At 42.4% G+C, this 13,487-nt stretch overlaps 3 protein-coding genes across 4 annotated transcripts; 1 reads left to right on the top strand and 2 right to left on the bottom strand.

The window, feature by feature from the left end:
• Positions 1 to 130: 130 nt before the first annotated feature.
• Positions 131 to 908, top strand: LOC103992351 (uncharacterized). Its single transcript, XM_009412008.2, has one exon. The coding sequence runs from the start codon at positions 223 to 225 to the stop codon at positions 658 to 660; it is 438 nt and encodes a 145-aa protein (XP_009410283.2). The 5' UTR covers positions 131 to 222; the 3' UTR covers positions 661 to 908.
• Positions 909 to 972: 64 nt separating this feature from the next.
• Positions 973 to 6,719, bottom strand: LOC103992350 (uncharacterized). 2 transcript variants are annotated; one of them, XR_010498158.1, is made up of 6 exons: positions 5,673 to 6,719; positions 3,714 to 3,818; positions 2,692 to 2,947; positions 1,891 to 1,968; positions 1,273 to 1,697; positions 973 to 1,134 (listed from the first exon to the last, which is right to left on the bottom strand). XR_010498158.1 is itself a non-coding variant. In XM_009412007.3 (5 exons), the coding sequence occupies exons 1-5, from the start codon at positions 5,775 to 5,777 to the stop codon at positions 1,555 to 1,557; spliced, it is 687 nt and encodes a 228-aa protein (XP_009410282.2). In that variant the 5' UTR covers positions 5,778 to 6,719; the 3' UTR covers positions 1,165 to 1,554. The 2 variants fall into 2 exon arrangements, 1 of the variants encoding a protein (XP_009410282.2); XM_009412007.3 differs by lacking the exon at positions 973 to 1,134 and having other exon boundaries at positions 1,165 to 1,697.
• Positions 6,720 to 8,899: 2,180 nt separating this feature from the next.
• On the bottom strand, positions 8,900 to 11,069 carry LOC108953428 (RING-H2 finger protein ATL47-like). The gene has a single exon (XM_018829129.2). The coding sequence runs from the start codon at positions 10,234 to 10,236 to the stop codon at positions 9,097 to 9,099; it is 1,140 nt and encodes a 379-aa protein (XP_018684674.2). The 5' UTR covers positions 10,237 to 11,069; the 3' UTR covers positions 8,900 to 9,096.
• Between the last annotated feature and the right edge of the window lie 2,418 nt (positions 11,070 to 13,487).

Below are 13,487 nucleotides of genomic sequence, written 5' to 3'. Positions count from 1 at the left end.
AGGCCCGGTAGGTGTGGCGTCCAACAACACGCCTCGTGACAGCCGCGACATGTCTTACACCCGTGACAAGATCTTTTAGTTGTAACGTTACATTGCCTCCGAAACCGTTATAATAGACGATATTTATTGCCGTCGTCCTCTCTGTCCTCTTTGACAGGGGAGGCGAATTCATTCAGTCTCAATTTTCTGTATCTCAATCAGCCAATCCATTCGATTCGCCACATGGAGGTGGACGCCAACATCGACCCGTTCGATGATCCGTCGGCCGGGTCCGATCGCCGGCAGTACTGCTGCTGCTTCCCCTTCTCGAGCCCCTGGGAGCGGATCCAGGCGCCGGCGCCCGCCGAGGGAGGGGACGAGCGTCGCCGGTGGTGGAGCGGCGCGGGGTTGAGGGCGCTGATGATGAAGGGGAGGGAGTGGTCGGAGCTGGTGGCCGGGCCGAGGTGGAAGACATTCCTCCGGCGGTTCGGGCGGAACCCTAACAGGGGGAGGGCAGCGGGGGGGCTGGCGAGGTTCCAGTACGACCCGTTGAGCTACGCCCTCAACTTCGACGAGGGCCAGGGCGGCGACAGCCCCGAGGGGGGATACGACGACCACCGCGACTACTCTGCCCGCTTCGCTGCACCGGCCCCGCCGCCGCCAGCCGCCAGCGGGCGCTGAGGTGTTCTTTGACCTGGAAAGGGTGGTCAACGCACGTTAGCGTAATCGGATTGGGCTTCCTTTTTGTTACCTGTTGGTAGATCGGCTTGGTGGTGTCGTCCAGTCTTCATGTTCCTATTCCTTTTCGCTGGCCTTTGTCTGGTCCTGTTATTGTTGGTGTGGTAGAAACCGTACGATACAGCGTCGACTTGTTGCTTTTTGTTCTGATATAATATTTATGAAATTAGGAAGGTTATGGCTTTGTGGCATGTATTGGTTGCTTAAAATTCTTTAATACAAATGTGTATAACTACTTCGTTACTTCTGGTCAACCTCATGTATACCGAATGGGTTGCCGTGTATGCCAACTCGGTGCCGCCCGCTTCTAACCCCAATGCCAAACCAGAAATATATCCAAGCTTTACTGTTCCCTAAAAAGGGCATTAAAACTCATGCAGATTTGCCGTAGGTTACAGCAAATCAAAGTCAACCTTCCTGGATTGGAACATCAACAAACGACGACAGTTAAAACCAGAAACCAATATTCTTATACTCTATTTAGCATCATCACAACAAAAACAATATTAATGTCAAGAACATCCTGATCTTGTGGGAGGAAAGCGATTACATTACCATTTGTTTACCGAGACAACATCTATCCATGATGGCTCATAGGCCTTGGCCTTCCGTGTATGGAAACCAAGTAGTTTGTGGTTACCACAGATTTGGTTTGAGCAAAGAATCACAACTCCTGAAGAAATCAGTGAAAATTCTGGATCAACCATACTGTCTTGCACAGCGCAAGGTCAAGAAAACCAGTAAATTCTTCTGTTGCTCAGCTGAGCCTTGTCTGCCTGCTTATTTCCTCCTGGTCTGCTTTATTTTTTCCTTCCACAAGGTAATAGATAACTGCTGCTACCGGCGTAGGTTCCCCTCAAGCCTCTCTATGGCAGCACCAACACGGCTTCTATTAGTCTCTCCCTCCTCATCCAGATCAGAAGGTTTAGAATTTAATCTTTCTTCATTTGCCTTCTCCATCAGCTTCAGATGTACCCAACCTTGCAAAATAAAGCAATGAATCAACATTGTGTCTCACGTTAAACAACATAAAGTATTAAGTCTACATAAGCGCAGAGACGTGATAAGGTGGTAAATATCTTTCATTGTTATCGATAGAAGTAACAGAATGCAAGCTAGGTTATAATCACAAGCCGTATCACAATCTAAAAGGAGTTGACAGATTTATATTACCTAAAGGGAAACAAATTCCAGCTCCCAAGACTGAACCAAGCAACACATTCCTAGCACGCCACTTCAAGGAACCTGGCACTGATATTACAGAACAATACGAGTTAAAAATTTGATTGCTAGCTGATAACACACCCACTAACCATTCCTAATCTTCTCTACAATTCATATACAGAATAATTAAGATAATTGATAAGAATAATTGGCATAATGTTTTGTGTGTGTAAAAGGATGACAAGCATAAGAGTTAAATATCAAAACATGAATGAATCTACTAATATAGTTGGTGACTACAGATGCTGAAGTCATCAATAATTTGGTGTCTGAGAAAAATCTGAAACAGTTGGTTGATAAATTAGTCAGTCATCCAGAAATCCAGAATACAATATGCATATCATCATTGGATGCCATAGTCTGTGTTATCAAGCAATTAATAGTTTAAAACATTTGCAATAAATAAATAATGCATATATTGCTTGCACATGTGCAATATCATGATACCACAGCCTTAAGAAGTATAGATTTCAAGTCAGGCAACATTCAAAGTAAATAAAGATACACTTGTCAAATAAGGTAATGGAAACAAAGAGAATATTAATTGATTAAATATAAAGGCAAAATCAATTCTTCTAGTTTACATGATCAAATTTTTTTAGTATTACTAGTGGGCAGAAAATAACTCAGAGCATCCTATGTAAAATAATCTCTTGTAGGAAAAATAAGCTACTTCATTGTCAAGGAAAACCATTCTTTGATCAGACAGATGTAGGTAAAACACAGAAGAAAATAGTCAAATTGTCTCACTTATAAGACCAAACATTGCAGCAGTTGCAGAACCAGCACCAGCCACATTATACACATCATGCACACCACGCTTTTCAGCCAGGAGATTTTGCAAGCCATAAAATGCTGCAGTGAACATGCCAAGGCGAACACCACCAACAATTGAACCACGAGCTACACGGATGAATCTTTTCTCCATTGCATCTCTCATTATTCTGTACTGTTCACGCTTGTCTGGAGTGCTCCCAAGCTTCAACATAACTTCTGCATCCTTGCTCTGACAAGATAGAATATGCTTACCAATCAATAGAAAAGGGGCAGTTAAGTTATAAAAAACCAGCTTCTTACATCAACACACCTATACTGCTATACCCCTGACTTCCAAAGCAATTTCACAATGCTGTTGCTTTGCTTGCTTTTGGTTGATCTTGTTTGGCAAAATGTAATAGGCCAGACCCCAGCATTTAAATAATTGCAAAAATAGACGTGCATGAAACTTGCTACAATGATAAAGGCAAAGATTCCCATAAATGTGATAATGCATGACAAAAAGAAGAGAAACAAAATGAATGAGCTCGTTTTTCAATGAAATTAGTAATATAACGAAGCATGCCGTATATTCATTCCATATGATAGATAATCCTAGTCAAGAATAAGATACAAGGCAATAGAAATCCTAAGTTCTGATCAAGTTGGGACCACAGCCCTCCTCAGTCTCGAGATCACAATGCTACCATGCAGACGAAACCATCAACCTATCTGAGTTCATAAAGGTCTTATAGAGCAAAATCTAAGATATTAACCCCTAACAGATACAAATTTCTTATCAAGATACAATTTTAACAATTAATGAGTTTTCCAACTAAGTCCCAGGAATCATTAGCCAAAACGAGTTGTCAGCTTGACCGATAAAGCATATATGCTGTTTAAAAAATGGGTGCCCAGTGAAGCATACAATACAGTGAAGGTATAGTAAGTAGTTCTCTAATGAGAAATAAGACAAACAATATAAACCAAACTTTTTCCCGAAAAAAAAAGATTACCACAGATGCAGAAGCCTCTTTGCTTCCACCATATAGCAATCCTGCAAATACTCCAACAATAGTTGCTGTACCCCAATTAACTGTTCCAGGCAGTTTTCGACTTCCCTGAATATGAAACAATGTATTAAACCATTGGAAAATATTCATCTCAAAAGAATTCTTTCAAATATCAATTCCACAGTTATGACCACTCTATTGCAAAACTCTACCCCGTATTCAGCAGTGTAGTACATCTAAAAATATTTTGCTAATCTGGAAACTCTTCCCCGTATTCAGCAGTAATAATATAATAAACAGAAGATGGTACATGGGAGAAACAAAAGCAGCCTGGATTTTCTACCTACAAGTTTGACGTCTCAATTCACTTTCCTTTAGAAGCCTCACATATCTTATATCCATATTGGCAGAGAACACAAAAAAGGCAAGTTTGAGACTGTGGATGCCCTCTTCAAACTCGAATCCTCTTTTTCTTCTTGTTTATTCTTGTACTCTATCTGATATAATCCATATTGCTCGCTGTTCCACCTTTTATGATGGAGTTTGCTAATAATGGCTTGAATAAAAAATCTCATTTTTGACATTTATTTTCTAATGTTGCAGCTACTGATCATTGCTTATCTAGCATCCCCTATGGGTGTTATAGCTGCAATGAGTATTAATAGTAGGGTTGGATGTGCATGAGCTCCAAAGGAAGTTGAAACTGATGTAACAAGTTATGGGTTAAGCTTTAGCCATCTAAGACTGCTCTATTGTCGAGGTATCCACAACAAGATCCTTAAAATAAATTCTTCTTTTTGCTGACATTTTTTAAGTGACAAATAATAAAGTTTGACCATTAAACCTGCTTTCCTGACTATCTTAATATGCAGGCATGCAGCAGCCATATATTTGTTTCATGCAGGCATATCCATTACACAATAGCACACAATCAACTCACAAAAGCAAAATAAGGCCTTTATCACAGCCCATGGAATATGAAAGCTTTTTCATTCAGATCTCCCAAAAATCAGATGTCAATAAGAAACACCTTATCAAGCACAAATATGGAAGAGTGGATTTGCTCAACATTCTTCACAATTGCAATTCAATTTAACCACATCATATTTTCTAGATCTAGGCTTAATTGAAATAAAATTTTAGTTGAAGTGGGTCCTTGTGTTCTAATCAAACAATGACTTCAGCATATAACTTACCTAATTCAGTGTTGTCATTGTTAATTTATTTTGATAGGTTGAATCAGCTAAGATTTGAATTGGTTTCACCTTTTGACTAAAGGTTAGAAATAGCTGCAGCTATGATTGAGTATATTGTGCAGCACCTCCTAGCCTTTATCTAAAAGAGTCTTGTATAAAAACAAATTCCCAAAAAGACAAGCAGAGATTCAGACCTACTTTAAGGATAGCAAGGTTGCTAAAAAAGGATATTCGTAATCAAAATTTACATTCATCCTTCACACAGGCTGGAGGAGCCTAGAGCAATGGTCCACAGTTTATCTTCTCAGTACAGCAAAAGATCAGTATCCCGGCCAAACATAAACTCCTTTTTCCTTTTTTTTTTCCTTTTATTTGGACAAATAGAACACTATCAAAAATCATTTCCCAATCTAAAAAGTAACTATTGTACCATAAAAATCTCCACTTAACTACAAATCCGCATAAGTGTAAATCTACAAATATAGCATAGCCATCATGTATCCGGTCAGAATCACCAAGGAACAGGTAAGTTCCTCTTGTAAGCCATAGTAACTTGAACCAACCTACCTAATAGAATGAAAAGCACTCTCTTTCGGTAACCAAAACGATCAAGAATTCAAGAAACAGAACAAATCAAATCCATAAGTGATTCGGAATCGAAGTCTTCTCTTAACTCCAGGGGCGGAAAATTCCTCACCACGATTTTGATGTCCATGAACATGGTAATGCATAAATAATGAGATAGGAGCAGATAGAAAGGACATACTTTGAGATCGGATGATGGCATCGCTGAGTCGACAGCGGCGCCATCGACACCAACACTGCTGGGCGGCGACTGGGGGCCCCCCTGCTGCTCCTCCCCCTCCTTCATGACTCCGCCTCCGCGCCAAGAACTCGCCGCTCGATCGCGATGAGAGATCAAGAACAGGGGCTCAGGATGACAGACAACGTCGAACCTAAAACCTAGAATGCCGCACCTCTTTGGCCGCGGAGGAAACTTAATGAACCGAACCGCTTCGGTCCGGAATATTTTGAATCGGGACGCCCTCAGACCTCCGAGGCAAGGCGATCAAGAAATAACAAGATGGAGAAGTGGATCCAGATCTCCAAAGGAACCGGCAAGAACAAACACGATCGAGCACAAGAACAATATTCAGCCAACAAGAAGAACAAACATGTGAAAAGAACGGAAGATGTACCCGGTACGGTTCGGTCCCGAATATTTCGAATTGGGATGCGGTCAGATCAAGGATTTCATCGACGACGACAATAACGGAACAAGAAAGGCCGATCAACCCAAAAACCCTGCTAATTCACAGATCCACTGAAGCAAGGCGATCAAGCAATAGCAAGATGGAGATCTGGATCCAGCGCTTCAAAGGAACCGGCAAGAACAAACACGATCGAGCACAAGAACAAGATCCAGCCTACAAGAAGTACAATCGAGTGAAGACAACGGAACATGTGCCCGGTCCGATTCCGCCCACGAATATTTTGATTTGGGACGCGGTCAGATCAAAGATTTCATCGAAGGCGACAATAACGGGACAAGAAACGGTGATCAACCTAGGAAAGGCGATCGAACAATAGCAAGATAGAAAACCAGATCCCGATCTTCAAAGGAACCGGCAAGAGAAAAACACGATCAAGAACAAGAACAATCAATCAACACGATCGAAAAAGGATGCGATCGATTCCAAAGATGAAGAAAGATCGGCGATCACCTGAGCAGAATCCCCACCCCGTCGCCCGCTTGACGAGAGCGGATCTGGAGCCGGCCAGGGATCGTTCTTCGATCCACTACCCGGCCCGATGAAAGGAGGGTTTCTCCGTTCGGCCCAGTTCTCATATGGGCCGCCCGAAGTAGAGTCCAAACCTCTAATAAAAGGAACGGATCAGAACGCGACAGCTATGCCTTTTAGATTCGCGCAGGGTGCAATGAACCGTAAGTGATCCCTTTTTTTTTTTGGTATATTGTTGTTGTTATTACCATCTATTGTCACAATATATTATGGTGCTTTCTTTCACATAAAATTAAAAAAAAATCTTTATAAACACTTCAAAATAAGTCGAGTTTTTTTCGAACTTAATTGATTTTATCTAAACAATTATTACCGAAGCATAAATTTCGTATAAAAAAAATTGAATATATAAAGAAAATAAAGATTTTACTCAACAGATCAAAAAGATGAGCATTTAAAAGGAAACAACTTGTAATGTCCACATAAAAAAAAATAAAAAATAAAAAGGTAAATAGACATTTTTTTTTTGAGTCAATAACAAAATCCTAAAGAATTTATAGCCAGTGGAAGGGAAAGGTGATGATGACACTGAATACATTAGATTCTTCCTTAACTGGAACCAAGTCTCACACAGTGGCCATAGGCAGCAGAGAGCCATGTTGGATGGTCCTCCTTTTGTTCTTGTCAGTTCTTTGGAGGTGAATGCAGACAACATCAGACGCACTGTCCTTTGATTGGCTTACATTGCTTGCTGGTGGTGCAGAGGCCTCAATTATAATCCTTTTTCTTGGCTTACAGTTTGCAGTGTCAGAATTCATAAGAGCTTGGACCTGGAAAACATAAAAAGCCTGATAAGAGTAGCATTTGTAGTTGTTGATTCACAGATTTTCCATACACATGCAAACAAGAGACAAAAAATGGCACTGCCAATCTGAAATCAGCTTCAGGGGGTTGGAAAAACTCTTTCCATCATCTTACATTACTCCCAACACAGTTGTTATGACTCTTCAGTTGTTTTACTGCTGAGTTCAAAGTTGTAATCTGCACTCTGAAACTCACAGATGGATGTAGACATTTTCTCACCCTCCTCTGTCTCATCCAATCACTCAGTAAAAGAATAGATTCCAACACAACCATATCAACCTCAGAACAAAACCAAATGGGCAGTCATTCATTGATTGTTTGCATGCATTAGCTTGAATATCCAATTAAATTGATTTTGTTTGTTTGTTGCTGCCCCATTAAATTCTTTGCTGAAACAGTCACAGTAAATAGATTGTCAGTTGTAAGATTCAAGAGTGACAAGATAAAAGGTGAAATATATGGGTTCAGAACAAAATACCCTTCAGAGATGTTGACATTCCAAATCTTTCAGCATGAGAATCCCTTCCACTGTACTCCATCTGACTTCTAATAGATCATTACCACTACAAGAAGTCTTAAAAGTTACATCAAAGCACAAACACAAACTTATTCATATATAATGAGAGTGTATAATTGAGATGATGTTGAAGGCTTTGGTTAAAAGCAAAGCAACATTTACTGTAGAAGAAACAGTCTGAAGCCCTGAAGACCTAAATGAAGTAATTCAGATTTGATCATGGCAGTATGTCCAAAATGGAGTATGAAACTTTATCTTTAAAAGAATAAACACATGTTATTCTTCAGATGTCAGGCACGATCAATAGCGAAATCTTATTTTTCGGTAGAAATAATAGCACGAAACATCGGTCTTCAAGCTTCCAGTTAGATTTTTTTTTTCGCTTTAGAAAGATCAAAACATATATCTATATCTATATAAATAGTGTATTGACTCAATGATCATCCTATATACATCCCCAAAGATCATTGGAATGAGTTGTTGGACTTAGTGTCTTCGACAGACCCTCTGGGTTAATTGACAGGACAACTACTGAAGACAAAAATCCAAGAAACCTACAGCAATGGCAGAACTAACACAATCTCTTTAGATAAGGAACATCCATCGACTGAAACCATGGCCAAGTCCTTTGGATTCTCCATCATCCTATGGGAAAGGAGAGACAACAAAAACAGGAGCATAATTGCCCATCTACTAGAAGACATTGATTGCAGGAGATGCTACTTGACCAGAGAAGCATCCTAAACCGAGGTTTGTGACTATCCAACGTCTATGGAAGCTGAGCACAGTTATGAAGCTACAGTAGCTTCAGATGTTCTCTGCAGGCTTGACAATTAGATGTGTTTCTTAAGCCTTCAAGAAATGGAACAGTAGAAGAATTTAAGCTTGAATAACACAAGATATCTGCATCACTACAACATAAGGTTAGCATCATATACCTCTTCACTGCATGTTAAAAGAATATAAAAGAGTTGAAGTAGATGAAATGGAAGAGAAGCAAAAGAAAGATGGAGTTCTGAGAAGCCATCACTAAAGGAGGACAGGATTTATCACATTACAGCCATGGTTCATGCATCCTCCAAGCTTGGCCTGATCCATGGCAAGTGCCCATCCAAAGGAGCAGAATCTGAACACACTGGGAACTTCCCCTTCTTATCAGACCACTGCCAGATCTTGGACACAGAAAAGCTCTCATCTCTGCTCATAGCATTGACCCTTCTTCCCCTGCCATCGCCGTTCATGGTGGAACCTGTAAAAGCCACCTGGAGACTGGCATCAGACACCACATACTGATAAGAGCCCATGGAGAAGCACCTCCTGGCATCCAAGTTGCTACTGCTAGTCTCCCCTATCTCTCTGCTTACTTTACTCTCACCCATGCTGCTGCCATCGTCGACAGCACCGTCACCGGCTCCATTGCTCAGCTTCTTGAACTTCCCAAGCTTGACAGAGAACATTCGCTCATCGGCTTCCGCTTCCTGGTCCCCGGAGAATCCCTCCTCATCCTCCTCCCTGTAATCGTCGAACGCATACATGGGATTCTCGATGGCCAGCCCCTGCACGAATATGGCTCCCCGGCAGAGCGGGCAGGTGGAGTTGGAGAGCAGCCATGTGTCGATGCAGCCGAGGTGAAAAGCATGGCCGCAGACGGGCAGCAGCCGGAGCTTGTCGTCGGGGGCGAATTCACATAGGCAGACGGCGCAGTCGAACGGCTCTTTGGAGCCAAGGATCTCCTTGTAGAGGAAGAGCGGCAGCGCGTCGATGAAGGCCTGGTCGAGGCCCGAGTCGTGGAGGTGGAACAGCTGCTGGAGCTGGCGCTGGAGCGTGCCGGGGCCCGGGAGGTCGGCGTTGCGGCGGCGGCGGGCGTGGGCGTTGGAGTGGGGGGAGGAGGAGATGGAGGAGGACGGCGGCCGCTTCCTGAGGAGAAACCTGACCAAGAGGTGGAGGAGGCCAGAGATGAAGAAGAGGGCCGCAAGGATGACAATGGTGAAGAGGACTGCGGGGCTTATCCTGCTGCTTGGGGAGGATGCTGCTGCTGCTGCAGCTGTTGTTGTTGGAGATGGCTGGAACGGGATGGAGTCCCGGCTCAAGGCACCAAGATGAGAGGAATGGTGAGATGAAGAAGCTCCACCCCTGTTCTTGACCTGGGTAAGAAGCCAGTGAGGCCCGGAGGACTGGTAAGGTGTGACAACCATCTCCTTCCTCATGGACTCGGAGCAGACCCGCGAGTCATCTGACGGAGCGGCGAGCAAACTTGGAGCTTCACAGCAAATCTGGGACTCTAGGTCACGAAAAGGAGGTAGCTTGGCCAAAAGAAGGAAGCTTTCCTGGTTCCAAACCAAGTCCAGATCACATGCACCCAGAGAAGGATAAGAATGAGGAGGAGGAAGAAGCAGCAGGAAGGGAAACCATCAAGGCCGTCTTTTTCCCTTAAACCAGGAAATTACCAGACAAGAAGAGGGATCAAGAACAAGATCAAACAAGGAAGGAGGACACCACACAAAACTACAGATCCACCCAATCCCATCCCCATGTCTTCTTCAACTGTACCAGTAGCAAAGAGAAGTAACAAATGTTACTCCCATTTGGCCCACTTGGACACCAAGAAAATACATGGGGAAGGGAAAGGAAGGAGAGCAGCTTGTTGTACTGGTGGCTTGCCTCCTGTGTGGGGTGTGTCCTCCACTTGCAAGTGTGGACATACTTTGATTTGGTGGGTTTGGTGTTTTGCTCTCTGGTTCCATTGTTAACTTCCCTGCACCCTTTTGTGCTATTACAAGTAATCTGCACTCCAAAGCCCAAGGTGGAATTTTGCTGAAACTTTCTCCAGTCTCCATAACCCAACTCTCTAGATCATTGCTGTAACTCCAATTGGAGATCAAATTCTGTCACGTTCCATTTGTTTGCTTCAGCAGATGGGAGTTGGATTTGGGCTCATTATGGGCATCCAGTAAACTTCCTCTAGAAAACAGGATCTGTGGCTTAAAGTACAGAGGTTGCTTCTCCATTGGATTGCTTTGAGCTCTGTTTGCAGCTTCTGCACCCTACTGCAGCATTACTTGGAAGCAAGCTTTGAACCATGTGACCCAAGTTTAGTCCAAGCATGGAAGAAGGTGATCAGGCCACACTGAATGGAAAGTAACCTGATGTAGTGGTTTCTAATTAGACTGTAATGTGTGCATCATCATGCATCTGAACATGAACAGGAAGAGGATGCAGAACATCTACCTTTTCTTTTGGTTATGAGAGTGAAATATCTGTATAAATGCATTAAGATTGTACTGCACAAGTACCTTAAAGATGTCAGACTATGAATTCCTTGTCTGATGGATCTCCCCAGAAAAAGAAAAATCTGACACACAGGTTATTAACAACCAGAAAATAGATGTGGAAGAATTTGTCCATTATAAGGTTGCGTGCTAAATTGCTGATAGAAGCCGAGACATCTTTGCTGCAGAATGAACCTGAAAAGACAAGCACTGCAAGAGTATTCAGGCAGTGAGGGGATCTCTTTTTGTGCAAGGAATAGTTTGCTAAAGAAATGCTCTCTCTTAATTCTGTGGTGGTCTTATTATGGAAATCATTCTTAGATTATGATCCTTGCATAATCTTATATATATATCTATGATGTGAAAAATGAAATATAGTGCAAGCAAGAGATAAAAATTGTAACATGATCAGGTTTTGGAAAGGAACAACTTATTTCTGATAGGAATAATCAAAGATCAAAGAATTTCTAAAGAAAATTTCGAACTAATTCGGAATTTGCTCCAATTGGTCACAGTTAAGTTTATAAGAATCAGAAATAGAATTAGAAGATCATGAGTTGTGAGTTTGGACATAAGGATAATGGTAGTTTGGGTCAAGAAAGCTTTGGTCAGCCCAACCCATGCTTTCTTCTTCTTCTCCTTCTTCATCATCATCTTCTTCTTCTTCTTAGAATAAGTGGATGATTTAAGTCCACCAATTGAGACCTTCCGCATGCCATCCAACTCAACTAGTGTCCCCATCTTGTGAGTGGTGTCTCTTATCATCTCTGGGTTTCAGACCCACAGTCATATGATCTCTCTCTCTCTCTCTCTCTCATGGATACTTCCCACATGATTGACTTTCCCTGAGTGCTGCATCATTATCTGCACCCACCAGGTTTAGCCCAGGAGCACATGCACCTTAGAACCCTTCTGCCCCATGAACATCCTAAACCTAATGGACTGTAAACTGTACACCATCTCCACTGCTAATAGATTGCTGTCCAAGCAACTTCTAGACTTGGACTAAACAAAGTGCAATGGTGCCACAGCTAGGGTTCTTCTCTCTCTCTCTCTCTCTCATGGTTATGACAACTTCCAAGCAACAACAGAAACCAGGCACTACTAGCTCTAACTCAATTGAATAGGAAAGCTAATTAGTAGCTGAAGACGAACCCATACTTCTCTCCAAAGTTTGCTTGGGGAGAAGCAAAGCCTTCATCATGCTTGTGATGAGAGCAAAATTTTCTTCCACCATGCATGTGTGCTATGATTAGGTGCTGATCTGGTTTTCATACTGCTCAGAGAAAGCATGCCATCATGAAAGAGGCAGAGAGAGAGAGAGCATGTGAGAGCACGAAGTTGCCCCTGTGTTGCACAGTTATCACACATGGAAAGATCAAACCCCTCTGTCTCCCCTCTCTTGATCTTTCAAGCAATGGTACCCCATACGAGACATGAAACGATGGTAAATGTAGCTCAATACCTAAACCTTTGGTCCATCAAGAGAGAGAAGAAGGGGGGATAACTCTGAGCTTTTCGTGTATCGTGGCACCCACCACAAGCTACCCTTGTCAACCGGGAACTGAGAAATGGACATGGAAGGAGGAGAGACTCGTCATGTGCTTCCATGTGCAATCAAGCAGTCCCAGTTCTAATCTAATCCCCCCCACCGCTAAGACAAAAAGCCAACAACACCTCCCTCACGACACAACAAGCCTCTTTTGTTTACTTCCTAATCCTCTTCTTCTCGAGTTAAGCTTCCCATGTTCCTCCCCTAATGGTCCCCCTCACACTGCTGATCATTTAGAGTTGACACATGTTGATTGGTTTAGGTCTCATTATGAGACTTGTAGCTTTGCACCATCTTCTACAACACAAGGGGGTGCCGAACATGGTGTTTGTGCTCAGGCAAGAGAGCTGTGTTTGGTGGCCACCTAAGATGTTTTGCCACGAGAAACATGCCACGGGTTGAATCAACGAGGACAGACATGATCATAGTTGGACTTTTGAGATTCTTTTTGTGATAGGTGGTAGACTTTGCTATTGGGCACAAGTCAATTTCATGTGCTCAAAGTCAGCAGCCAACTTATTTCGTGTAGCTTCTCGCAGTTGCATGCAAAGAATCTTTAAGTTGAATACTACGAGTTTGTATGGTTAAAATGATCAAAAACATGGATTGTTACAGAAACAAAGATGAACTCTCTATC

Source organism: Musa acuminata, chromosome BXJ3-7 (genome assembly GCF_036884655.1).
Source record: "Musa acuminata AAA Group cultivar baxijiao chromosome BXJ3-7, Cavendish_Baxijiao_AAA, whole genome shotgun sequence".
NCBI classification, from domain to species: Eukaryota; Viridiplantae; Streptophyta; class Magnoliopsida; order Zingiberales; family Musaceae; genus Musa; species Musa acuminata.
Note: the sequence above shows the minus strand (reverse complement) of the source record. Positions and strands in the feature narration are given on the sequence as shown.